The sequence below is a fragment of the Chiloscyllium punctatum genome, chromosome 42 (genome assembly GCF_047496795.1).
Source record: "Chiloscyllium punctatum isolate Juve2018m chromosome 42, sChiPun1.3, whole genome shotgun sequence".
Classification (NCBI taxonomy): domain Eukaryota; kingdom Metazoa; phylum Chordata; class Chondrichthyes; order Orectolobiformes; family Hemiscylliidae; genus Chiloscyllium; species Chiloscyllium punctatum.
In genome coordinates this window covers 7,942,951-7,970,865 of record NC_092780.1, presented here as the reverse complement: position 1 = coordinate 7,970,865, position 27,915 = coordinate 7,942,951, and the positions used below count along the sequence as shown (strand labels likewise).

Genomic DNA, 27,915 nt, shown 5'->3' with positions numbered 1-27,915 from the left:
CTGAAAAAAAAAGCCATTTTGTGTGAGGAGCCTGTAGTAACAGCTCCAACCAAACACTGTTTCTTCGCTCGATTACTCGCACCCGAGACGGCGGGGGCCCGAAGACCAGGTAGGGACCGCTTTAAAAAATATTCTACTTTGCGACCGGCCTGGGGGACTGGGCTGGGGCTCCGGCAGCTGTCGACAGTTGAACGAAATTAGTACTGCGAGCTCGGTTGACATCCTTATTGCTGTTTCTATTTCAAGATGGCGGCTTGCCTTGAATTCATTTCTACTGAACTGCTACTTTTCATTGTTGCTGCTAGACTGTCTCCCTTGATCCGGTGCACATTGGGGCACGGGGTTCTGGTCCTGAGCTCGGGTGTTCCCTTTGCCTGCTGCCCGGGTTCCTGAGAGAGTACTCGGAGCTCTCAATTGTTGCAGAATTGGAGTTGGGTCTCTCTGTCTCTCTCTCTCTCTCTCACACACACACACACACACAGAGTGCATGTCTGCTGCCTCTCTCTCTCTCTCTCTCTGCCTTTTTCATACTGACGCTGGGCCACTTTCCCCACTCTTTCAACGCCGAATTAAGTTCGAAATCGTTGCTTGCATCGAGGCGAGCCTCACTCTCCCGGTACCGCTGGAAAACTCAGAGTTCCAGCTTCTAGTCCTTGCTGCCTCTGAACTCTGGTTCGCTCTCGAAACGCCGGGGAGAGCTTTCGAAAAGACGGTGCGCCCGTCTCCGCCAACCTCGTGCGGTCAGAAGGCAGTCACCACCCCAACGTTGGCCCCGATTTCAGTCTCCTCCCCGGGTGTCAGCGGGATGATTTTATAGAATCGGAAAGTGCACAGTGTGCGGATGGTCTCCGTCAGGATCCCGTGTCGATCTGACCGAGCCCGGGCGTTTTACGAACTTATTTCGCCCAGCTTCTCTTTTCTGGAATACTCATGAGTCGAGAGGGCTCTGGCCCCCGCTGTACAAATTGGTGCCGCCACCGCAGCTGCAGTGAAGTCAGTCTCTCGCAGCTTTCATAGAGATAGCCGGGTCAAGGGGGAAAGGGAGTGTGGGGAGACACTAGTCTCATTTATCCCTTATTTTTATTTGTGATGTGAAGGACTCAGGAGGGCTCCTGTTTAGCACAAATCAAAGCAGAACAAGGAACCTTGTGTCGGGGTTTCAAGGACGTTAGAACGAAACTAAATTGAATCGCGCTTTTTTTTTGAAAAAAATATAATGCGTGTTGTGTGTTTTGGACTGATGGCTTTTATTTTTTTCCCCACGATCTAAATGTTTTAAACACTCGAAACCTTTCCGAGGTTTGCACCCTGTTCAAAGGGTTTGGACCTTTAAAGCTTAATGCTGGAGTTAGTGTGAAAATGTGTAGAAAGAATTGAATTATTATAATTGTACAAGACGGTAATTAATCTGGGAGACGGTGTGAAATTGAATTTTAATCTGCTTGTAGTTTACAGTTTGTGAAGTTAATGCCACTCTTTGTAATGGTCACCGGTGGTAGTACAGGTCATTTTGGAGTTTCCTCGGCGTTTGTATTTTTTAAAAAATATTTTGAACAAGATACCTAGTTTCGGCAGTGACAGTTCTTCAGTCTGTGTGCAACAACAGCGGATAATTATAATTAAAGGCTGGGAGTTGGGAGTGAAGTGACGATCAGAAACGGTGAATATTGTCTCGGAGGGGGAGGTGGGGCTGGGTTGGGGATTTGGTGTGTCTGAGCAGACGTTTTATTTTTTTAAAATGTATTTTTCCAGAAAGAGCGAGAGAGAGAGAGAGAGAGAGCTGCACGGGTTAGAGATGGAGTCAATGGGTTGAAGTGTTGATACCTTGTTACTAAAAACATGCGCCTTTTTCAGTACTTCCAAAGGTGGTCACCCAGTCCCCTCGCAACCCTCACCCCCCTGCCCCAGGGCACCCAATACAGGAATCGCTCCTTGACGATTTAAGGTGAGCCGAGATTTAAGGTCGACTCGCTCCAAGTTAGGATAATTGTTTATTAACCCAAGGCAGAGGGGAGGAACATAACTCAGACCGAACTCGTCCATAATGTGTTTAGAAACCCCTGACGGCATTCCTCTGTCGATCAGTGTAAGGCAAAAGTTGCTGGTATTTTCCACACGCGCCTACCCATGATGATGTGAACTGATATTAAGCGTGAGGAACGAGTTAATGAGGTGTACGCGTTTTGGAGGAAGTTACCGACTGGTCAACATTTTCACGATCTAGCTCGTCCCGGTGTCTCCCATTACTGAAAGTCATGTGGTCTTAGGTCTTTTTAAAAAAAAAGCAAAAAAAACTTGACAAAAATCACGTGTGTGTGGTGTCTACTATATCCGGGTTCCCGTCGCTGCTGCTCTGATCGCCAGACTGCTGTTAATTGACCGATAGATTCCGTGGGTCAATTCGACCGGGGACCTGCTTCCTTGTAGTCACATCAAACATTGGGATTATCGGGTTATTGAAACGGCCGATGGCGCGTGTGGGATCGATACCGTTGACTGAAATCTTGCCTTACTCAGGGGGCTGACCGAAAGTAACCCGTTTTATTTACGGTGAATGAAAATACGGGAATGGTAGCCGATTTGAGATGCAGCCATCCTGCATCTCGGAGAGTTATTGGTTAAAAGTGTCATGTGTAGGTAACGGATTCCGGATCAATAGAATTCCCTATTCCCCAACCGTCACCGGGATGACACTTCATAATTTGTGTCTCTTGGTCTCTGTAACTGTAAGCAACACGCACATTGCTAGTGTGTTGTCAAATTAACAAAAACCGAAATTGCTGGAGAAACTCAGCAGGTCTGGCAGCATCAGTGGAGAGAGGAAATAGAGTTGTGTCCAGTGGTCCCTCTTCAAAAGTTCGCTTTATGACATTGTGGACCTGTTCTGTGAACTTCGACCTGGCTACTTACAAAATTTGCTTTTTAAAGAGTCTCTCTCTGGCTTTCCCCTCGCCAGTGTCCTTCCAACAGAACCTGCCTCCCGTGAGTCCATGGGCGGTGACAAGAGCTGCTGATTTTGTGAAATGGAATGAGAGCTAGATTACATTTTGCTGTCGAAATGAAATCGCACGTCGACCAGTCCAAAGCAACTTTCTGACACATTCGGCAGCCCGTACATTTGGCAACACAAATTATTCTGCAAGTTGGTCGTTGGATTAGATAGGACTTTGTATCGTTCGGGCCTTAAAACATCCCCTTTCAAAATTCCAAGAGTTATAATCAGTTGTCGTCCCTTGTCGTCCTGTATTACACATAGTGATAGAGTCGGTTTTATTCCCATGATTTCTGCTTTCTTCAAAGATATAATGAACTTGTTTATGGACAGATACAATCACAATAAGATATGAACAAACATTTAGCTGGGAGTTTTGGAAGTGACAACCGGACTGAGGAACCGCAGCTTTAATTTATTGCGGCTCCCACCATCCCACCAAGCCTGCTGCAATTCAAAACGATGGCCTGCCCTTGCTCTGAAAAGCAAGTTCACGGGTCATAGGGGACGAGGAATGAAACGTAGGGGGATCCCCCAACTGCACTGGAAACATTGGAGATAGCCCGAACAGCTTTAGATCCTGAGGGCCTGATTTTAGAACCCCATAGTTAATACTTTCAACTGGCGTTTCTAATATTGACCCGAGTTGAATTTATTTAAGACGGGTTATGTAATAAATCATTTGTAACAAGACAGATTGTTTAAAAGTCCCAATCTATTTCACGACCAGGATCGCCTTCATCATAAGGCCTACACGGTTTACTTGGGGAAGTTTAGATGCTGGGTTTCAGGAGCTGACAGGCTTTGTGTCTGTGTGGCCTTATCGATAAGGGATGCACACATTGCACACTCCCACAACAGCTCGTTGCTACAACAACCACCAGTGCCATCTACATTTAAAAATTAGAGACTCAGACAATCAAACATTAATTTAGGGAACAAAACCTTTACATAGGAAGCGTCAGATAGAGGCCGGCATTGTTGCTTCTGCGCTTGTAATAACCTTGACATATTGTTGCATTTTTAATGTGCAGATTTAAGTGGAGTTACCGTGGAGAGAAAGGCCAACTCGTTTATGCTCTGAGACGGGCTGGATTTAAACCAGTTTACCGAGAACTGAACGGACGCCTTAGAGAGAGATTCTCAAAGTTTGGCTTTTAATAAAGTTGTAGTTGCTGTGAGCACACCTTGAGGCAAAGAATCTCAGGTAGTTTTAAAGATACAACCGTATTCAGTTTACCTGTACAATTTGTTTTCAAGCTATTTAGTAGACGTGAGTTTTTTTTCGCTGTGATAATCTAAGCCCTAATGATCAGGAAAGGCAAGCTGGCTCCTTGTTGTTTGTAGTTGCGGGATAGCATAGGCAATAAATCTAATCCACCGCGAGAGTTAAGTAATGTTTTGACTCCGACAGGAACACTCCGGTGAAGCGCTGTGACCTCCAACCTTTGAGTGTCCCACTGCTGGCCAAAGACCGAGTAGCGAATAATTAGTGAGGTCCTTTTTTTTGAAAGGTGGAGACAGAGTGTGACGGTGGGGAGAACCATGATTAAGGGAGGGTCACGTGTAATGTAATTTGCATCCGCTAAAACCCTGTGTCTGTAATCCCAGGAGAGTTTTTCTGTTTAGTAACTTCATCAGATAAACGAGTGCCTTTAAAATAAACGTGCAATGCTTGTCAATTACTTCCATTCGGCGGGATTTATCAACAAATAAGATTGGATTTGTTTATTTCTGGTCTCCGTCACCAGCTGTTTGTTCCAACTTCTGGGGCATACTTTATTGCAACTACCATTTTGTGGGGGGGGGGGTGCGGTTTGGGAGATGACTTCCAGGTCGACATGTCATCCTCGCTTTCCCCATCCCCAATCAGAAATGCAATGCTGGTTGTTACAATAATTTCCCAGAGAAATGGAGTGTTAATGGGACTTGATACAAGCACGGTTTCCTTCACCCAGTCACAAAATTGATTTAACCAGTGCCCAGAATACAGGTAAAAAGCAGGATGCACCTCGCCCGACTCTCCTGTCGTGGTACCGATCAATGCAGCGGCCCAGTCAGTTGGTGGGTGTGTTGAACTGTCTGTCAGCCTTCAGTTGCAATAAAAGATATTTCAACGTAATCCTGTCACGTGGTCGACCAAGAGCGTCATCTGCAGATCATATACATACAAGCACACTCACTCACTCAAGTAAACACTCAAATTCACACACACACACACACACCGATACACCCATATACACGGCTGACTCAAGTGCACATATTCACTGATGTACACACTCTCAAGTACATGCGCAAACCCATACATTCACTGAAGTAAACACACGCAAATTCACACATACTCAACTCCCCACATTCAAAATACACGCACAAATTTAAACACAGTCTGATATATACATGCACATACACGTACCCATGCACATACACGTACCCATACACACAGTCAAATACATACTCAAATATATATATTCACACGCACTCACGAAAATGTACACGTTCAAACACACACGTTCAACAGGCACATACTGTCATACCCAAATACGTATGTATTCAAATTCTCTTTAACGCACTCAGTCAAACGCTCACTAAAAACACATACAAACACAGATAAACAATTCACACAGGCACATGCAGCTAAACACAGACACCCAAGTACACTTAAACAAATATAGACAAGACACAGACACATGCAGTGGTGCTGGAAAAAACATATCAGGTCAGGCAGCATCCAGGAGCAGGAGAATCGATGTTTCGGGCATAAGTCCTTCATCAAGAAGGGATGAAGGGCTTGTGCCCGAAACGTCAACTCTCCTGCTTCTCTGATGCTGCCTGACCTGCAGTGCTTTTCCAGCACCACACTTTCGACTCTGATCTCCAGCATCTGCAGTCCTCACTTTCTTCTAGCTAAACAGACACTCACAAACACTCAAACACATGCAGATAACACCCGGGCACAGACACATGCACCTAAACACAGCCACTCACACATACTCAAACACAAATAGACAATACACACAGACACATGCACCTAAGCACAGCCACTCACACAAACTCAAACACAAATAGACAATACACACAGACACATGCACCTAAACACAACCACTCACACAAACTCAGACACAAATAGACAATACACACAGACACATGCACCTAAACACAGCCTCTCACGCATACTCAAACACATATAGACAATACTCACAGACATATGCAGCTAAACACAGACACTCACATACTCAAACACATATAGACAATATTGTACACACAGACATATACAGCTAAACGCAGACACACACATACCCAAACACATATAGACAATCCACACAGACACATACTCTAACACATACAGATAACCACGGGTATTAGGAAGCTGGTGATCCTTTCAACTAATTTGCATTGTGAGTCCACTTTGTTTCGATTTCCGAAAGAACTAATTTGAATATCAGGTACAGCTGGGTGGGTTTCTTCACTTCTCGTAAGATGGGTTTATTTTCATCTTTTTTTTGCGGAGGGGGAGGGGAGGGATCTTACGAAGTGTAAAGACGGTCGCTATAGTAACCAGAAGTGGATACTATAGCCGCCAACCACGTCATAACACGTACAAGCCGATGCAATGTGTCTGTGGTTGTTTTTAAATTGGAAAGTCTACTGGCTGAGCGCTTGTTTATCTTCATTTTTTCTCATATACTTTTTGTTTCGCGAGGCAGTGTCACTCGCCGGCCGCGGGGGTGTGATGCTGCATTTTCAAAGGGATATTAACTTTCTCCAGCATCGATTTAAGCGACCGCGTATGTGCCCCAATGCAGGCAATACTCTGCAGAATGAATTGCGTATTAACTGTTCATCGGAACATTTATCTGATTTTGTACGGATCAATGCCTATGAAAACGTGTGTGTGCCTGTGTGTTTGTCTGTGTTGGTGGATGGGGGGAGATGGAGAGGGGGAGAAGGACGAGAGAGCGAGAGAATGGTTTCCCAGTAAAAACAGTGAGTGAAAGCTGAGAGGGGTCGAGAGATTGTAGGTTAAACATTCGGTGTCAGCAGTCTGCTGATAGGACGCGTGCCTGCTTTGCAGAAGCGGCAACAAACCAGGCGTACAAAGGGATTGGGAATATTCCCGAGAATACGCCAGAGAGTATGGCGTTGACAGTGTACCGTTTGTTTAGCGAGGGGCCGTACGCTTCGGTGCCTTGCGATTTACGGACAGGTAACCAGAAAATGGGGGTGCAGTGGGATTGAATGTAGCAACCCGTGTCTATTTACACCACAGTTGAGCCTTCCCTTCTTATCGAAATGTCCACTCTCGCCGTCGGAATTGGGTTTTTTTTCCACCTCAAAAGGACGTGCGTACCCTGCAAATCTAGACTTGTCTTGAGTGTGATGTGGGTAATAACCTCTGGCACAGTGTCGCTCCCGGTAAAGGCGGCTGGGTTCTGCAAACCCGGAAAGTTAACCTTGCTCGATTGAAAACCTACCGGGATAGAATGGATTGGCAGGGATGTCGTCTTACACCGTCTCCAGTTGTGTTTTTTTTTAAGATGCGTTTGTGTGCTTCGTCGATATGCTCCACGCAGCAGGTACCAGATTTCTCTCAGAAATGATTCACTGGCACAGATCCCTGTAATGGTTCATTACAAATTAAGTGAGCACAGAATGTGGTACATCCCTCACTTGCTTTCAAAAAGCTATAACTCTCAGGGCCTCACTCTTTCCATTCTCTAAATGGCTTCGCACTCATATACTGTCTGCGTGTGATATATGACGAACACTCTAATTCAACTATAAACTAGATTAATGAATATTTATAACCTGTTATGGACCGACTGTGAATTTCAGGCTATTTTTTCCTCTCCATTTTCCCTCCCCCTAAAGCTTCAGAATTGCCCATTTAAAATATGCTTAGTTGAATAAGGGAAACTATTTTTGAATAAGGGAAAAAGTTTAGATTCCAAAAAAATGTAACATCGCTTCTTCCTTTCACGTCTCAGTAATTCAATGGCGAGTTTGTATCAGGACCTCAGTTGCAGTGAGCGCTCGATATTTCTGATGGCGATCGATCTTTGCGATAATCGATGTCAATCGTTGAGCAGGAGTCTCCAAAAAGGGGAGCTGATGGTGTCCTCTTAGCTGTATGTTCCATCTGTGGCTTTCACCCGGGTCTGAAAACAGGACCACGGGGAAGATGTAGTAGACGCGAGTGGAGCCCCTGTTTCCCCGTTGATGATTGCATCAGACTAGGTTTTACCACGGTGACCAACGCTGACGCTATGTATATTGAAGTAATTTGGATTAACAGCCATCGGTGATAGGTGTGCGTTTGGACTGGACGCGCAAGTCACATGCTAAATATTTGAATGAGTGCCCAAGTCAAGTCCAGAGTTGTTTTCTTAATTTATATTGAAAATCACCCAACCTCCAACTTCACTCCCATCCCCAAAACATACCGTCAGTTCATGTATTAAGGATAGGCGTCACATGTGAGGATCCCTACTGCATATTCATCTGTCATATAATCATTGTTTTCCTTTTTTTGAGGGATGGTTAGAAGGTACACTATTAGGCCATGTGCACAGTTGATTATAAGGCTTCGGACTAATATTGTTTTATTTTCTCCCAGCACGCTCAACTTTTCAAAGTTAGCCAGTGCTCCTATTTGTGCGATGAAGTATTTGAGAAACGTGCGTTAAGTATAGGATTGGCTACACACATAGCTGTTTATTTCCACCCTTTAAGACAGTTGCTTAGTAACCGCGTCTACATATAAAGAGGCATTTAAGGTAAAGCTGGCGTATACAATACTATGTGGTAAGCGAATAACGCAGAAAAATGTATCTCTCATTTGATGCATGATTTAAGATTAAGACCTCATGTATCCAATGTGAAGTCATATTTCCGAAGCACACGTGCTTCTGCTCCCAGATGCTCAATTAGGGAGTCGCAAACATTGAAGAAACCAATTTTCTCTCTCAAGTCTTTAAGAAAATCAACCAACAAATGTCAATACATGTTTGCGAAATGCTAGTTACTCAACACGATCCTTCATAACCACGACATTTTCCAAAATCGAAATGTTTGCCCAGTGATCAGCTCCACTTTAAATCGTATTGGGGAAGGACTAATACTGTTCATTAGACGTAGGAATTGTGTCAGTAGGTTCTGAATGGATTTGCTTGCACTTCCACTGAACAGAATGACAAGAGTAATTCTTCCGCCCCGTCCCAGGTTTCTAGACAATTGAATAGATTCGAACATTTTATGTTGGAAAATAACAAGCTGAACTTCAATGTTAGTGTATCAAGATAGCCTCCCCATGTCACTGCTGTAATACTGAAAGCTTTAACTTTTCACAAATAACTTTGCCAATCTCCTGCCAAGCCCAATGGTTAAAAATGAGTAGGTTAGCACAGTAACGCCCTTCTTCCACCATAGCTTCTTCTCGCGATTTTTTTTGTCATTTCTACTTACTGTTACGTTTTCTGATTAGATTAGCAGTGGGGTGCCTCATCACATTATCTAAGCTTCTAGCTATTAGCATTTGTAATAATGTAGGGGTCCCAGCTCATTACTAAATGATTCAAATAGTCTTTGTATAAAAGTTGCAGTACCAGTGTTGACTTTATTGTCTCTTCTGGCAGTTTTAAGGTCCAGTATGTTTAATTAATTAGAGATGAGTTACTGTGACAATGCATAAAACACGGGTTATGTATTTCTAGCGTTGACACTCCCACTGTTTTGGGACTTCCACTTATTCTTGGGCCTTCCCTGGGGTTTCTCCTCCTCAGTGCAATCCCGGGTTCTTTATGTAATTCATGGCATATAATTTAAAATCCTTCTTAACTATGTTTCCTAAATACGCTTTGGTACTCTATTCAAAAACGTTGGAAATTCGGACACAGTGATAATGGAAAAATGACTAATAAAGTTAAATTGTTGCTATAAGGTGCCTTATAGCAAGTGCCTTACTTCTTTTTATTAAATGATGCTGTTTGGAACACCTCAGCAAGCTTGTACAGGATCTGCAACACCCTTAACCATGAATAATCTTCTGTTAACATTGCAGAGTCTATTGCAGCTAAAATGCACAGAACCACTCGGATCAAAATCACAGAACTCAACCCTCACCTGATGTGTGCGCTGTGCGGGGGATATTTCATAGACGCCACAACCATCATTGAATGTCTACACTCATGTGAGTCTATTTTAATCATGCTTAATGTAAGCTCTTAATGCTTAATCCTAACGCTTGCCCATCACTTGCCTTTCAGCAGCCTACAGGTGAGATGAATTATGAACATTAGGGGAGGAGTATCTGCTACTTGGTTGCAACAGTTTTGCTGCTATATATTTCATCAGCTATGTGAATTCTATTGGTAATGATCGGGTTTGGTTTCATTGTAAATATGTAAACAATGTCCGTTTTTACTTCTCTTTTTGGTTTTCACTTGTTAAAGGTACCCAACCCTGAATAGCCCAGTTTCACTAAAGGCCATTTCCTGTCACACGAGGCGCTTTCACTTCACCTGCCTCCCCCGTGATGATCAATATGTGTCTTTGTTTGTGGCGAAGCTTAACCCTCATCAATGCTAACCCCAGATGGAACCCAGAGAGTATTGTGTTAGCGCAATTCACCTCATCACGAGGTAAAGCTAACTCTACCAGAGTCGCAAGTGAAATCAGGTGTTAAACTACCACGATACCCGTTTAGCACGCTTTTAACTTTAACTTTTGGTCCTCTCAAACTCGCTCCAGCGTTCATGAATCGCACGAGTACCTTTGATTGTAATATAACACGCACCTCGGCGGGACGAAGGCTGTAACCCAATCTGACGGTTCATGTGACGTCTCTGAACAGCTGGAGCTTTTGTTCAGCTTGTTGCTGAGGTCATAGTAATCTCTTCATTATGTTAAAGCCCCTACCCAAAAAGGTAGCTCGGAGCTTTTCACTATCTGCCTGTTCCCACGTAGCTAATGTATGAGTTAGGCAAGACACAAAATAATTAGTAAAATGTTGTTTTCAATCATGGGTAATTTACTGCAATTTCATTATAGCTTTTTAATCAAACAAATTTATTAAAAATGATTTCAGCATGACGGTTACAATACTACTGGGATTATAATTTATTTTAGCTGCTTGTATAAATATACTCCAGACAATTACTATTTTTGAAACACAAATTATTCTATTAATTATTATAGGAAAATTACATATAACTTACATGTTACATGTAATAATTACGATAATCCTTTCTGATTGTAAGGTTTCACCCTTATAATTTCAGTTCATTCTGTTGCAAAAAAAATTGAACACATTGCTTATTTGCTAAATTATTTTATTTCATTTCAACCCTATTTGTAATGAATCAGGAGCAGACTAATTATTATAAATAAATATTTGAGCAATCAATTGGAATTAGTTATTGACACATTTAACTAACAATGTTAAGACATACAACATCGATTAGAAAGGGAACATAAAACAATATTATTGTTGCTAAAGTCCTTGTACAATGCAGTTCAGAAAAGAATTAAGATTAAAAATGATTACATCAAATTACTTAATTGAAAGCATTGACCATTTTGAAAGTGCAGGATTTTGAATGTTTGTTATTTTGTATCCATCCTTGTGATGTTATTCACAAAAAATGATAAAGTCTTTTGGATAGGTACATAAATAGGAAGGGTTTAGAGGGATATAGACAAAAAGCTGGCAAGTGGGACTAGATTAATTTGGGTTATCTGATTGGTATGGATGAGTTGGACTGAAGGGTTTGTTTCCGTGCTGTATGGCACAATGACTCTCTGAGATGTAAGCATCTGTGATTGCATTAATGCTTCAAAACCGTTCTAGACAATACATGTATGTTGCAATCATCTATTATTCTCAACACAATTAATTTGATTACAATTACCAGGGAGTAAGAAACTCCAGCTATTCATTAATAAACCACTCAGTCCCTTTCTTGAATCATAGCTTTATAAACAATGGTACAAATGCAATATTTTCTACATAAAACAATTACAAATACTGATTTTGAATCTCTTCCAATTGCCTTTGTCATTCAGATTAACTTTTCTCAAAAAGAGTGCAGACATCTATAGCCTTAATTCTGTGTAAAAAAAAATCTTGACCCTAAAGTAAATTGCAAGTTTGTAATAACTCAAAGAAGTTATCCATTAAATACATTAAAAAAATGAAAGCATGATGAGGTTATATCCCTGATAACACCTCCACTTGTATTCTGTCCAGTACATAGATCACCTGAACCCTTTAATCAAATAAATGTCTCACAATATCATCTGTGCATTTTTCTGTTTGCAATCAATCAGCATTTATTTATTTTTATTTGCATCCATCACTAAAACTGTATATGAAGCTCTTCAGGACATCAAAAAGATTTTACACGGGGCCACATATGTGAAAATTAATATCTTTCTTCCTTTTCCTCTTATAATACTCTATAAATGCACATTTACAATTAACTATCATTCATTAAAATTTATATCTATCCAAACAAAGCACATTATTATCCTGAAATTGTTTCAAAACAAAAAAAATCATGTAACACTGATTGAAAATTATATCTAACCAGGAAGAAAACATAGAGATGTATTCTTTGTCTCAACTATCTTGACTTTTCAATTTGCTCATTAAGTTGGAGGAGTTTTTGTTTGAAAATAAAACTTAATTTTTTTCCATGGATTATAAAGATTGCAAATTATTTTGTATATATGTCAGCATCAGACTAGATGTGTGAAAAGAACTGTACAATGAGGCTGTGTACTGTAACCAATCTTATTCAGTCTGTACACAAAACAAATATTTAATGAATTAGATGCTCTTCAGGGGAAAAATTGAAGGCCAGCTCATAACAAACACTGCAAGAACATTACTTGCTGAATCAGAAAAGTCCTTTGTTTTTATTCATTTGTGGAATGTGGTGTTGCTGGCTGGCCAGCATGTCTTGCCCATCCCTAATTGCCCTTGTGGAGATGGCGGTGAGCTGCCTTCTTGAGTCATCGCAGTCTATTTGATGTCGGTAGCCCAAAATGGTATTAAGAAAGGAGTTCCAATATTTGGACTCCACAAAATATCTTTGATCAAGCAAAATTTGTAAGTTTGCTATTTGGCTTGAATGTGACCATGAAAAAAAAGAAAATGGCAGTCAGAAGAAATATGTAAGGGAAGTAAATTATGGGGAAAATGTAAGGCGAGGCTGTTGCATTGAAACTAGCAGACAAGTTTATTTATTCAGGACAATTGGTGGCAGACTGGATGCCGAAGTCAGATAGGGCTAGAAGAAATAAATTTGTCAAAATGAAGGATGTGTTAACAAAAAGAAAATTCAAAACTTATTACAAGAGGAAAAAACTTCAGGATGCTGCATTTTATCAATTGTTCTGTATGGCACAGAAACATAGGCAATAAATAAAGGTCAGTAGAAGAAAATAGGGACCTTTGAAACATGGATGTTAAAATGTATGCTAAGAATTCCACTTGAAATTGCAAAAGCAAGATATACTCCAAACAGTGATGTCCGGAGAAAAGAATGTCAGTATTTCATCCATTTGATCAGAGCTGAAAAGCTACAGGAAACCCTCTGGGAGAACAATGAGGATAGCAGCAGAAAGAGGGGTTGACTGAGACAAAGTTGGATGATTGATGTCACAGAACTGTTCCAGAGGAGCTAGAATGAGTATGGCACAAACTATGACAAACTATGCAGCAGATCCTCTGGCAAGAGTATATCAAAATTCCCTTAACCAATTTGTTAATCATTTGTATTCTGATACCTGCAATGTCTATTTCTGAATCACAGATGGTTCTTGTTGATATGCTTCTAAGTTTGGCCAAGCAAGACCTTTATAATGACTGTGAAGAACGTTCTTAAAAACAATTGACTTCATGAACAAATTAATCTGGGATTAACTTGTGAAAAGTTGGCATTTTGTACCATCGTTACATGGAAGGTTAACAGAAACTGTAGTATGTTGTGAAGCAATAACTGGTTGAATGATTGAGGTGATGCTTAAACTGTGACAGCAAAATTGGAAGAGTTTATCCATGAATGTGAAAGCTAGAATGTACTAGTGCCTCTGTGAACCATGCAGAGTTGCAGCACTTCCCGTGGAGTTATCGTGAATGCAGTCATTCACTACGCAATCATTTAGTTTTGTAGAAATGTTACAGAGATTGATTTTACTGATGGTTTGGGGGAGTATTGCTGTTTCATTGTAATATTCTAATGTAAACAGGCCTATCAAACTTTATACCTGCAGTTAGACACCAGCCTCAGCAACAGCTGTCTGTGTTTGTCTGAAGAGTAGGCCTAGAAAAACTGAAACTTAATGGCATCCATAAATCCCTGGAAATAGGTTACTCGGTGTAAGCCAATAAAAGGAAAGCTAAGGGCCACTTGATACAGTGACCTTCCCATTTGAAAGCGCTTATATTTTGAGTATTAAAAGACTTGATAGGAATTGGAGTTCGGAGTTGTCTCCACAAAAAGCTATGGATCAGTTGGAAACTTCAATGCTGGAATTGACAAGAGTTTTGTCCAGTAAAGGTGGCAACAGTTAGAGTGGGATAAGTAGACTGGATAAGTTGTTGAGCTGGTGGGATACTAATCTCACTGTCTGGGTGTGAGGTGGAGGATTCAACAGCCGCTACTTGTTGCTATATGCTTAAAGACTTTTTAAAGAAACCAGAAATGGTCCCAATGTGAACTCAACATATCTGTCACTGTAAGTGGTCGCATGCACCAAGGTGCTGTGAAATATCACTCCAAATGCCACCTGTTGAAGGAGCAGCACTCTGAAAGCTAGTGCTTCCAATTAAACCTGTTGGACTATAACCTGATGTTGTGTGATTTTTAACTTTGTACACCCCAGTCTAACATTGGCATCTCCAAATCACTCCAATTGACACATTGTTTGAGTTAGACCAGCCTGTCTCTGCAGAGGTTTGTTTCTACTGTCTTCAAACTGTTCATGGGAACTCTGTAAGATCCTCCAGTGCTTGAGGGCAAACCAGAGAAGATGAGGCATCCAGAAATAAAATGCAAGGAACAGCTTAAGTTGTGACTGTAACTGTCCCAGTTAATCCATCACCCACATTCTGAAGTACCATCCTGAGAGAGATCTATCCCTGGTGCTATCACAACCATTCATATTAAGTCAGCCAAGCAGTTGAATAGACTGTCAATCTGGACGTTGAGGTAGACCCGCTTTCCAAGCCAAGCCAAACCAAAACAAACAGCATTAATGCATCTCAAATGTATTTCTATTGCCCAGATATTTGTAAACTTAATATCAGGGCTTTAGATGGCAATTATTCAGAAATGATATTTAACACCGAGATGTTGTAAACCCGGTTCTTTGACATTTGTGCAAACTGATTGGAAACGTTTGAAGTTATGTTCGTCTACTTGCTATTGTCAAAGTGTATATCTAATAATTAACTTTCTTCCCCCTTTTTTAAACCCTGGCAGTTTGTAAAACTTGTATCGTTCGCTACTTGGAGACCAACAAATATTGTCCGATATGTGACGTACAGGTTCACAAAACTAGACCCCTCCTTAGCATCAGGTGAGTTTTGTTGTCACCTCTTCTGTAATTTATGGTTGTGAATATCAGTCTTATGAGGCTTTTTACTTTCCAAAGAATTAGATGTGTATTAGCCAAACTTCACCAGCACCACTTCTCCACTTAGCTCCAGGAAAACGTCTAACATTTGAACCCTGCCGAGTTATGTCCCTCTCTCTGTGCCCATTAGTAGAGCTGGACTTTTCCCCTTTAAGAACTGGCAACAAAGTGAGGAAAGTCATAGCTTGACTTGGAATAATAACATAAACGGCACTAAAGGGAACCGGACTCACATAGTGAATGTATGAGCTGTTGTTTGCACGTTCATCCTCATAAGGTAGTACTCATTTCTTGTTTGGTAACAATGTAATCTCTCTCAAACCACGTACGCGATTAACTGGATTATCGGGACCTTTTCTGACATGCGCATCTTCATATTTGTTAGAGACGATTAAATGTTTGGCGCAACTTGAGTCTGCCGTCTGTGTACTTTCAACCATTGTCCTCCCCTCTGTTCCAGGGCCGATAAAACGTTACAAGACATAGTTTATAAATTAGTTCCGGGGCTTTTTAAAGGTAGGCAACTATTCTTCACATTTTGCCTTATTTTCTAAACATAAAAATAGAGCATTTACACACATTTTGGATCAGAACGCGTTATGCTGCTTTTATTTCTCTTGCAGATGAGATGAAGAGGCGGAGAGACTTCTATGCAGCCCATCCCTCCGCAGATGGTAAGTGTTAATGTGAAAATAGGAGATTAAGGTCGCTTGTAAATTTGAGACTATCTTGGGAACAAAGTCTTCCTATTTCACCAACAAACTCTGCCTCCCTTAACTCAATGCTACATGATCAACTTTATCCGAATGTCAGAATCACACATCAGAAATCATCTACTTACAATTCAGAAACACTAGAGGCTTACCCTACATTTATACGGTTCTCTGAGACTCCGATATTAATTAATGCGCTTATATGAAGTCATTTTCTATTCAATCTGCCTCCAAACAGTACATTTATTTTGTCCCAAGGGCTGTGCAGTAAACATAATAGATTTTTAAAAAAGTCTAGGTTACTTTCCAGAAACCGAATGGACCAGCGTGGCTACAAAGGGTTCAATAAACAGGCGAATTCTAAATGGCTATTGTGTAGAGCAGGAATTACAATCACGGGGAAACCGAGAACGTATTGTCTGGTCATTCGATCTCCAGTATCTATAGGCTAGACATTCCTTAAACTCGGGATCAACTAATTGAAGGGTTCTGGGTTCTCCATCTTCAAACTATCAATTCAAGGATATAATTGAATGCATCTACTTTTCCTCTCTCCCTAAACAGTCACAAATGGTTCAAACGAAGATCGCGGGGAAGTCACAGAAGAGGAGAAGAGAATTATTACAGATGACGAAATCATTAGTTTGTCTTTAGAGTTTTACGAGGGCAACAAGTAAGTTGAATCGTCTTTGGCGACACAACGATTAATTTGAACCGCTCTCAAGTACTATCTTCGAGATTGCCAGCAGTATTGATATCAATTGCATTTCACTGTAATTTACAGAAATAAAAGCGCATTTATCTATTTGAATTAACGTGTCACTGACACCTTTTAACAAGTAAGTAAGGACTGCTAGAGCATTGGACATAGTGCACACTTCTATATACGATCGAGTACAAATACAAATTCTGGAATGAAAACAAAGCATGCTAATGTTGTGAGACATAAAATGAAAGATACCCATTCCGCTTATATATATATATATATATATTTATATATATAAATCTGCCTAGGTCATCAGATACCCTGAAATCCATTAGTATCAACCAGCCTGGCGATTTTCCTTGTCTAAAATAGAAAGGCAGGCGTCTGTGAGCAGCTGTCTTCCATTATGTTGCATTGGCGGGAACTACAAGTCTCTTTCAGATAATAATTGGTCTACCGTGCAATTATGACATTTTGCTAATGCAATATAATTGAAACTGCATCACCTCGCATTAGGTGTACCGTTTGTATAAGAACTTCTGTCACTATAAGGGGGTAATCACTGTTAGTTACCATGTCCAGAACGGCATGAATTTGCATTCAACAAGACCCTGCAATCAGCAACGAGACAATGACCAGTCGTTCTTGTCGTGTCCGTAACATTTGGTGAGGGATTAATATTGGACAGTTTATCGGGGAGAACTCCTCTATCCTTGTTCCATCTGTAGCCCTTTTACCTTGACACCAGTCGATGCATGTTCAAAAACCCAACTGTTACTAGCTGATCCTACATTTGATGTAGATTAATGGTAAAATATTTAGTAACCATACGACCATCTTAACATCAATGCAAAGCCACTTTACATGTACATTATTTCACTAATTTTAAGTGTAGGGAATTACTGAGTTTGGTAAAACTTGTCGGACTTGCATGTTCATCCATGTTGGTCAGTACAAACATCCTGTACAAATTGTATTTTAATGACACCATGTTCTATTTATTTGTTCACCGCTAAACTGCCCAAGGACACAGTTTCCTCTTGAGTGTTTTCCATTTTATGACTTTCAACTTAATTTATCAGAAAGCTTATTGAAAGCAGGGTATTAGAGATTAAATAGTACGAGCAAGAGTAATTCGGTTTCTATCCAAATTCCGTCTATTCTGCATTGTGTTTATGACGAGCCGAAATTCTACAGAGTTGTAAGAACATACCAGTTACTATTTTAGGAGACAGTCATTGTAATTGAACAATATGTGAAATTACACAACACCAGCACCTGTTGGACTATAACCTGGTGTTGTGTGATTTTTAACTTTATCTACCCTAGTCCAACACCGGCACCTCCACATCTGTAAATGATGAGGAAGTTGTCGAGCTCTCCCGTTCAGTCAATAAAGAATTAAACATCGGAATGAAAGTTAATGCCTATTCGACCTTGCAATTAATTAAATAAAAATTGTGTTTATTGTGTGCTTTTCAACAGCTCAAAGGGTTTTACAGACAATGGAGTATTTCTGGAAATCTAGTAATTGTTTTGTTAAAAACACGTTTAATCGAACCTTTTCAATTTATATTGTTCCAGATCAGAAAAGAAAGAGGTCCCGCAGACTGAAGATACAGATAAGGTAATTTATTGTTTAAGTTGTAAAGTTAAGTTGTGAAAACAAAACGTACTGGAAATCAGGCAGTATCTGTGGAGACGTAGAGCTACGACTCTAGATGAATTAAATTGTTTTCAGCAAATTCTCCGGTAGTCTACAGGGTTGATCACTGATATTAGCAGAGAGTCAACGTTTATATTTTTATTTATTCAGATTTATTCGTCTGAACTGAATGTAGCAAATCTTCACCGTTCAGTTTTCTTCAGAGTACCAGTCAATTCAATAAACAGAATACTTCCGGAGAGTCTAAAATATTCGGTAAACTCAATTCCCGTTGGCAGGGTGTTACAGTAGAAAACTACTACAGTGGCGGAGGTTTCAAGTATTAGGTCAGAAAGCCAGGATCAACATTATAGTATCTTACAGCTTGGACAGAACCGTTCGGCCCATCGAAGCCGTGTCGCCGCTTTGAAAGCGCTAGCCAATTAGTCACCATTGTTCGTTATAGCTTCGGTATTTCCCCACCCCATTCATTTAAATGTTTCATATCATTGATTTGTAGTTGCTTTTAAGATATTTAGGGAAATTAGGGACGGCCAGTAAATGCTGGCCAGCCAGCAACATCCCACGAGAGGCCATATCTGCCAGAGGAAGTGATGGAGGCTGGTATTGCTACAACATTTAAAAGGCGCCTAAATGGGTATATGAATAGGAAGGGTTTAGAGGGATGTGAGCCAAATACTGGCAAATGGAGCTATATTAGTTTAGGATATCTGGTCGGCATGGTCGAGTTTGACAAAAGGGTCTGTTTCTGTGCTGTATATCTCTATGACTCCATGACTGTAGGGCAAACAAGATGCTTATAAAGAATCTTTCCTAATACAGTTGATCTGTAAATGCTGACACAGTATACAGCATTAGAAGTTTTGGGTTAGATCCATTTAGGAGTTTGATTGTCCACCTCCCACTATTTAGTGTATGATTTAAACAGATATGATGAACACTCGGAGAGACATGAAACAAAAGAGGCTGCTTCAGGACGGAGCACAGCTTCATTAATGAAAGTATTGGCTACTTGTAGATTAAGAGGCTGCTAATATGCTAACGACGTTTTGCAAAAAAACACCAGAGTCTTTTTGGGGGTCATTTTATGGGTTGGAGTCGCAAAATGCTTGTAGTCGTCGGTGTAGCTGTAGTTAAATCGATTATTAGCCTCCAAGGTAGGAACAATGACTGCAGATGCTGGAAACCAGATTCTGGATGAGTGGTGCTGGAAGAGCACAGCAGGACAGGCAGCATCCGAGGAGCAGTAAAATCGACGTTTCGGGCAAAAGCCCTTCATCAGGAATTTATTAGCCTCCAATCCAATATTTACTCGCTCTGTTCAACTAAAGGTCCTGTCGCATTTGAAGTTGATGCATCTTACATCCTCTTCCAATCTTTGGAGTTTCCTGACCATAACTGGGCAGCGAAGTTCTGGATATCCTCTACGTGTACAAGTAGGAGTAAGAGTGGGCCATCTGGCTCCTTGAACCCGCTCCGATATTCAATAAGATCAAGGCTGATCTTTTCATGGGCCCAGCTCCACTTACCCGCCCGTTCACCATAACCCCCAATTCCTTTACTGTTCAAAATTCTATCTATCTTTGTCGTAAAAACATTCAACGAGCCAGCCTGAACTGCTCTACTGGACAGGGAATTCCACACATTCACAACCCTTTGGGTGAAGAACTTGCTCCTAATCTCAGTGCTAAATCTGCTCCCCTTATAGTGAGACTGTGACACCTCATTCTAGTTTCACCCGTTAGTGGAAACAATCTCCCGTTAGTGGAAACAATCTCTCTGTTTCTATCTTATCTATTCCTTCCCCCTATACGGAAGTACAATTGTCTGTACAAATTTACCGATTGGATCGATCCATATAGTTCTAAATATTAACATTACGTGGCCGTGCCTATGCAAGGCAGTGGTCATATCCCAAAGCTAAACGCACTATGTTCTTTTGTGAAAACAAAATTCGAGTGGTTACAGTACAGAAGGGGGCCTTTTGGCCCACTGAGTTTGTGCAGGCTTTTATAAGTGCAGTTAAATTGTACTGTAAGAAAGTTACAATCTTAAATTACTGTTGCTATCTGAATCGAAGCGAGGTGCAGGTTTGCTATTTACAGTCTTTGACCGTGCGTAGTGGTTTCAGCAACAGTGAAGACGGGGCTTGGAGAGACTTTAAAAGTGTGCTCTTGCTTATTTGTTGACCATGCAATCATGCAAATTGGGTTTAATTTGTTCTGGGATCTTTCCTTTCAAACATAACGGGTTCGATTCCCGCCTCAAGCGACTGTCTGTGTGGAGTTTGCGCGTTCTCCCCGTGTCTGCGTGGGTTTAAGTGCGGGTTGGTCATGCTGGTCATGTTTGGTGCATTAGCCAGGGGAATGGGTCTGGGTGGGTTACTCCTCGGAGGGCTGGTGTGGACTTGTTGGCCCGAAGGGCCTGTTTCCATACTGTAGGGAATCTAATCTTGTATATACAGTTGCCCTCAGGCTGAATTCTCCCATCATGGGAAGAACTTGCTTTAATTCGCGTTCAGTAGTTCACAGTGCATAACTACGGGTGGGCTAAGTGACGCTTTGATATCATTGACCTTTGACAGCTGTTGCAATGAGCTCGTTTGGTTGAGCAAGTTGCTGCAGAATGATGAATATCTCTGTTCGTAATATTAAAAATCACACAACACCAGGTTATAGTCCAACAGTTGTGATCACCTGATGAAGAAGCGGCGCTTCGAAAGCTAGTGCTTCCAACTAAACCTGTTGGACTATAACCTGGTGTGTGATTTTTAATTTCGTCCATCCCAGTCCAACACAGACACTTCCAAGTCTATTCATAATGATAGCCCGTTATACCCCTTTTACAGGTTTATCAAAGCTGACCAAAGTTGTTCAACAATAATAACAATAGAAAGTGCTGGAAAAATTCAACAGGCCTGTGGAGAAAGAGAAACAGAGTTAACGTTTCGAGTCCAATATTTCATATCTCCAGCATTTGCGTTTATTGGTTTTGTTTTAGTGGTTAGAGTCATAGGGTCATATAGATGTACAACACGGAAACAGACCATTCGATCCAACTTATCCATGCCGACCAGTTATCCTAAATTAATCTAGTCCCATTTACCAGCATTTGACCCACATCCCTCTAAGCCCTTCTATTCATATACCCATCCAGATGTCTTTCAAATGTTGTAGTTATACCAGCCTCCACCACTTCCTGTGGAAGCTCATTCCGTACACGCACCACCCTCTGCGTGAAAAAAAAATCCCCCTTAGGCACCTTCTAAATCTTTCCCCTCTCACCTTAAACCTATGCCTTCTAGTTTTTGGACTTCCTTACCCTGGGGAAAAGACCTTGATTGTTCACCCTATCCATGCCCACCGTGATTTTATGATTTGAATAATGTGTTCTCTCGCTCGACCCGTACCGGGGGTGTCGAAATTCTGAGATCCACAAATATCGTGTCCCTTATAAACTGGAAAACGACGTGTCAAGACAATGATGACAGATGTTGGTTTCAGTGGACAACTATTAGGTTAAAAACCGCACCTCAATATCTGATTGCATTCTCTTATCCAGACAGTCACCATCACCTGTGTCTGCTTCCTCTCTGTAGACTAACAGTGTACGGTATCTGCGGTGTCCCGCTGCAATGACGGTGATGCATTTGGGAAAATTTCTAAGGAATAAAATGGATATTCCCAGCAATTTCCGAGTAAGTGTGTAGCTTTCTGAAAAAAATTTTAAATCAAACTAAAGCCTATTTCCTTGTCTGAAAACCTTGTCTGAGATCTGTCTGTTTTGATTCTAGATTGACGTTATGTATGAAGATGAACCCCTCAAAGACTACTACACACTTATGGATATAGCGTATATTTATACATGGAGACGGGTAATTGAGCTTTTCGTTATGGGGCCAGGCAATGCTAAATTCAGATAATTTTTTAAACAAACAGCTTGGTTTGTACGTACGTGTGTACTGTATATGGCAGTGGTATCCATGCTGAAGCCAGGCAGTAAGGAGAACAGACCGTAAGACAATAAGAAATGGGAACAGGAATAGGTCGTTCGGCCCTTCGAGCCTTCTTTGCCCTTCAATAAGATCATGGCTGATCCACATTCCCTACATCCATTTTCCCGCAACTTTTGACTCGCAACTGATCAACAATCTGGGTCAGCCTTAAATTCCAAGCACCACCCCCCCCCCCCCCCCCCCCACACACACACACACCCCAACAGATCACTGTGGCAAGGAGTTCCGAAAATCTTCAACTCACTGAGAGAAAAAAAATCCTCCTCATCTTAGTCTTAAACTGCGCCCCTTTATTCTGAGACTATGCCTCTGGTGCTGGACTCCCATGAGGGGGAACATCCCCATAGCATTAACCTGTTAAGCCCCTTAAGAATCAAAGCGAACAAAGAAAATTTACAGCCCAGGAATAGGCCCTTCGGCCCTCCAACCCTAAGCCGATCCAAATGTACTGTCTAAACCTGTCGCCCAATTCCTAAGAATTTGTATCCCTCTGCTCCCCACTTACTCATTCATCAGTCCAAACGCATCTTAGCTGAATCTACCGTGCCTGCCTCTACCACTTCTGCTGGCAACGCGTTCCAAACACCCACCACCCTCTATGTGAAGTACTTGCCGCGTGTATCCCCCTTAAAGTTTCCACCTCTCACCTTGAAAGCATGACCTCTCATTATTGAATCCTTCACCCTGGGAAAGAGCGTGTCTCTATCCACCCTGTCTATACCCTTGATGGTTTTGTAAACCTCAATCAAGTCCCCCTCAATCTCCTTTTTTTCTAGCGAAAATAAATCTAATCTACTCAACCTCTCTTCATAGCTAGCACCTTCCATACCAGGCAACATCCTTGTAAACCTTCTCTGCACCATCTCCAAAGCAACATCCTTTCGGTAATGTGGCGACCAGAACTGTACACAGTATTCTAAATGCGGCTAAACCAATGTCTTGTACAATTTTAACATGACTTGCCAGCTCTTATACTCAATACCCCTTCTGATGAAGGCAAGCATACCATATGCCTCCTTGACCACTCTATCCACCTGTGCAGCAACCTTCAGGGTACAATGTACCTGCACTCCCAGATCTCGCTGCCCATCAACTTTTCCCAAGGCTCTTCTATTCATTGTATAATTCACTCTAGAATTAGACTTGCCTAAATGCATCACCTCACATTTGTCTGGATTGAATCCTGTCTGTTTCAATTATATCACCTCTCATTCTTCTAAACAGTTGACAAAATAGAATCTAACTCCGGTGTGTGCCAAAAAGAAAATTATTGCCAATGCACATATTGGCAAAACTTGAATATGGCTGTTCACTCCTAAACAGATAAATCCCTTTAAGCTCTTAGCAATGAATGCCAGGTTCTGTGCGCTCTCAGTGGCGCGTGTTCCAGGTAACCCTCAGGTGATCAGAGAAACAACCAACCGGGTTTCAGTTGTTCAGTCAGGCATGAACAAGAGGATATGGCAAGTCCTTAGAGTATAGCGCTTATTGATAGGATATGAGTTGTTTTTGTCAGCAGTAGGTTTGGGCCCGTGGCCACGTTTAGAATCCAGATACAGGATATTCTAACCCAGACGATCATAGCTGGAGTTGCAAGACGTGCTTTTAACAGTTAACCTGCTTTCATTTGCTTAGTCCAAATAAAACGGGTAGATTAATCGTGATTAATGTGATAATCCACGTCAGTCTGTTCATTTCATTGGCTGCACTATGAGGAGCCAGGTATCTCGTGCTGAGCTAATTCAAAAGGTGCAGGTGCATATGTTACCTGACCTTGCCCTTTACACTTGAAAAAAATATCCCGAACAGACGCTGTCCAATTTTATAGACTGTCTCTACAAGAGGGCAACATACGGATGTTAAATGCTAATCTTGCAGATTTTGGAAAGATTCATAGATGCTTAAATTCGCGATATATTGTCCTCAGCTGTTCTGTCCTTTAATGCAAACGTTTAACAAGATATTAACATGATAATTAATCATCTAGCTGAATCCTGTGCAATCTTTTCCCACTTTGCTCATTACATTGAAATAGATAAATTCAAATGTTTCACATTCCCTTTCTTTGCAGCCTTCAGTTACTATCAGATCTGTTGCTTTGCTGAGTTTAACCAGAGCAGAAAATAATAAAGTATCCAAATAATTTCAAACACAACCCCCAATGCTGGAAAGTCAAACATACACAGGTATATATGTGCCATACAGATAAATGTGCACAGATGTGATGACCCTTTGCACTTCCTTGTCCCTTCATTAAGATTTCTCAAGAAGCTTGCCTAATCTATTCATAACTCGTCAATTTACTCAGTGGCACAGTATTTGAAAACTGATGTATTTTATTACACACATTTTATGCTCCGACTGCACTTGGCTTCATGCTTTGCTATTTGGGTACAGAAGGTTGTGGAAATTAAGAAGTAATGAGAGACTGGTGCGAGAATTGGTCTTCTTCAGATGATATGAACGTTAACTTTTTAGGAAAACTCTGCCAAATCCCAAGGTCCGTAGAGAAGGCACAAGCACGTTGAAAAGAATAGGAGAGAAGTTGAAAAACTGGAAGAAGTTGGCACGCTGTTTTTTAAGTATCGAGGGTTTTTCTATTTGAGAGAAACAAGTGCAAAATAATGAGGCATCCAAACAATTGTAACTAAGTCCTCTTTAATATTTGTAAATCACTTTTGAATTAGTGGGGAACATAAGTGATAGAGATGAAAGTTCCAAAAGCTTGCCATCTCGAGAAACTCTAGTTCAGAGGACGACAGTCAAACCTGTACATTGTATTTCATGCCATTTCTAATGTGTGATTGACTACAAAATGCCTGGGCTTTAGCATCTCTGTTTTGCGATTCATTTACAGAATGGTCCTTTGCCTCTAAAATACAAGGTCCAGCCTGCCTGCAAACGGTTAAAACTCAGTCACCCGAACGAGGACTTCGCTAACACCAGCATACACTCGGAGAGTGACTCAGTGAGTGACAAAGGCAGCCCAGCCGCCGTGGCCTCCACATCATCGTCGCTGCCGAGCCCCGGCACACCGGCAGTATCTCCCAACCCGCAGTATCCAGCCGCAGCTGCCTCGGTCGTGAACGGCAACACAAACTGTCACCAGATGCCTCCATCTGTCGGTAGAGGCCGCAAAGTGACTGTTAACGGCTCGGCGGCCCCGGCTTCCTGCTGAAAACCGGACCCAAACTGAATGTTCAACCAACAAAGGAGAAGGGACTCGCCTGTATATTAAACACGGCGCAGCCACCATCACACTGGCTCTTGCGCCGTTTATTAAATGTAATATATATATATATATTCTGTTTAGCAATATGGTTATTGTCAGAAACATTTGTATTCCCAAACAGATTTGTAAATGTAAACGGATATAACGCACACACACACACACCTCCAGTCCCAGACGTCGCTGTTCATTTCCTCCAATTGCAAATGTCGAGTATAGTCAATCTATTTTTAATGAAGGATTATTGGGCCGTAGGATACTGTTGGGTCGCCACTGTGTTTACTGAGAAATCAGGCCTGGGTTTTGTTTAAAAAAAAAATTGCCTTAACACCAGCCTCATTCATGGCAGTTGTTAACAGGGGAAACATAATATTTATGGTATTGTGGCAGGTATTCTCTAATCAGCCTGTACACACCTCTGGAACAGGCGGGTCTTAAGAACCCAAGTCTCCTGACTCAGAAGTAAGGACACTAGCACTACGCCACAAGTAACCCTCTCCCCTCCACTTCCCCAATGGTTTTGTGAGGAAGTGATCTCAGTTCAAATTGGATAGTGGTGTCGTCAATTAAAGTTGACCAGGTCCAGGAGAGACACGTTTTGGAAGATCCCCTGAATATTAGGAGGAAGTTTTTTTCTCTCTAATCGCGCATGTGTCTTTGTGTATCAGACAAAACAACAGGAGGTCCGAGATCTGTGGTTTATCATTATGTAGGGAATACTTTCTTTAAAAAAAAAGGTCCTTGATAGGACTTGACGTGGCCTAAGGAACAGTTTGTAATTTTAGGGAAACATATTCAGTTCACACTACAAACTAGTGTTGTAGTTCACTCATTTTGTGTTCCAACATCATTGTGGGGAAATAAAACGACGTCTACGGTCAAGATTTGCGAGGTCATCAGTTTCTGATCTCAATTAACACGAGGAAAAGCTGGATCCCTTATTCAGGCCAGAGAAATTGATCATCTTACCTCTTCATCACTGCACCCAATGGGAATCAGTATCCCTGAGGATAAGGGTTAGGCGAAACCTTTCAAATCTCGGGGACACTTTTAACCATCATCCAACTACCTTCGGAAAAGCTATTCATAGTGGCGTTCCTAGGTATTGCTACATTCCCAAGTCGACCTTCTAGAATATCTTCAACAGCTATGGTTAGATTGACAAGGGGTCGGTTCAGAGACGGATAAGCTATTTTATGTGAATGGTTTGACTTTGTGTGAAAAACATACGAAATGCAATTGAGAGTAACTGGATTGGAAACTATTGCTGCAAGTTCTCAGCTACAATGGTTAGAATGACGCCAAGGCTGTATATAGTCAGTTGTTTTAATTATTTTGTTCCTGATTCTACGCGCTCCGCCATTTTCTTCATTAAAGATGTGGTTTTTTTTAAAAACACTGACAACGATAATCAAATAATCACTGCTAAAGAATTAAGGTAACAAACAAACTGGGTTTGCTGCTTAATACAAATTGTGATTTTCCCTCTTTATTTAATCAATTAACTGGAGTCTACTGTACGATCTAGCATTTTCTTAACGTGGCATGTGTGATATTGAGAAAGAGAGAAAAAATGTTAAAACTGAATGAAGCACGGACCTTAGCAATTAAATATATCTCTGTCCTGGTAACGACTTGCTATGACACAGCAAAAGGAAATGAGTTGAGAATTAATAATGTTTCATAAATTTTATTTTATGTTTTGATAAACCTATTAAACCATTCTAGAAGCCTATTTACTTTAATTATAAACATCTTCCAGTGTTTAAAAATAATCTTTCGATTGTAGACTGGAGAATGGTATGCAGCTATTCCGTTAAAATATTGACAATATCCATTTATTTTCTAAAGCAAAAAAAAACATATTGAATAAAGTTTTGAAAGGAATGGACATGGGTAACACGATATTGCCTTATTAAGATAAAAATCACACAACACCAGGTTATAGTCCAACA

General features: G+C 41.1%; 1 protein-coding gene across 1 annotated transcript; it reads left to right on the top strand.

The window, feature by feature from the left end:
* On the top strand, positions 1-26,032 carry LOC140465700 (polycomb complex protein BMI-1-like). Its single transcript, XM_072561346.1, has 10 exons — positions 1-109; positions 10,050-10,178; positions 15,478-15,574; positions 16,092-16,147; positions 16,255-16,305; positions 16,909-17,017; positions 18,635-18,677; positions 22,315-22,413; positions 22,510-22,590; positions 25,589-26,032. The coding sequence occupies exons 2-10, from the start codon at positions 10,067-10,069 to the stop codon at positions 25,907-25,909; spliced, it is 969 nt and encodes a 322-aa protein (XP_072417447.1). The 5' UTR covers positions 1-109; positions 10,050-10,066; the 3' UTR covers positions 25,910-26,032.
* The last annotated feature ends 1,883 nt before the right edge of the window (positions 26,033-27,915 follow it).

Bases quoted from the DNA above. Each gene is read 5' to 3' on its own strand.
- LOC140465700 (XM_072561346.1), top strand. From the start codon at position 10,067: ATGCACAGAACCACTCGGATCAAAATCACAGAACTCAACCCTCACCTG. The intron at 15,575-16,091 runs GTGAGTTTTGTT...CCTCTGTTCCAG, and splicing joins AGACCCCTCCTTAGCATCAG to GGCCGATAAAACGTTACAAG. The intron at 16,148-16,254 runs GTAGGCAACTAT...TTTCTCTTGCAG, and splicing joins AGTTCCGGGGCTTTTTAAAG to ATGAGATGAAGAGGCGGAGA.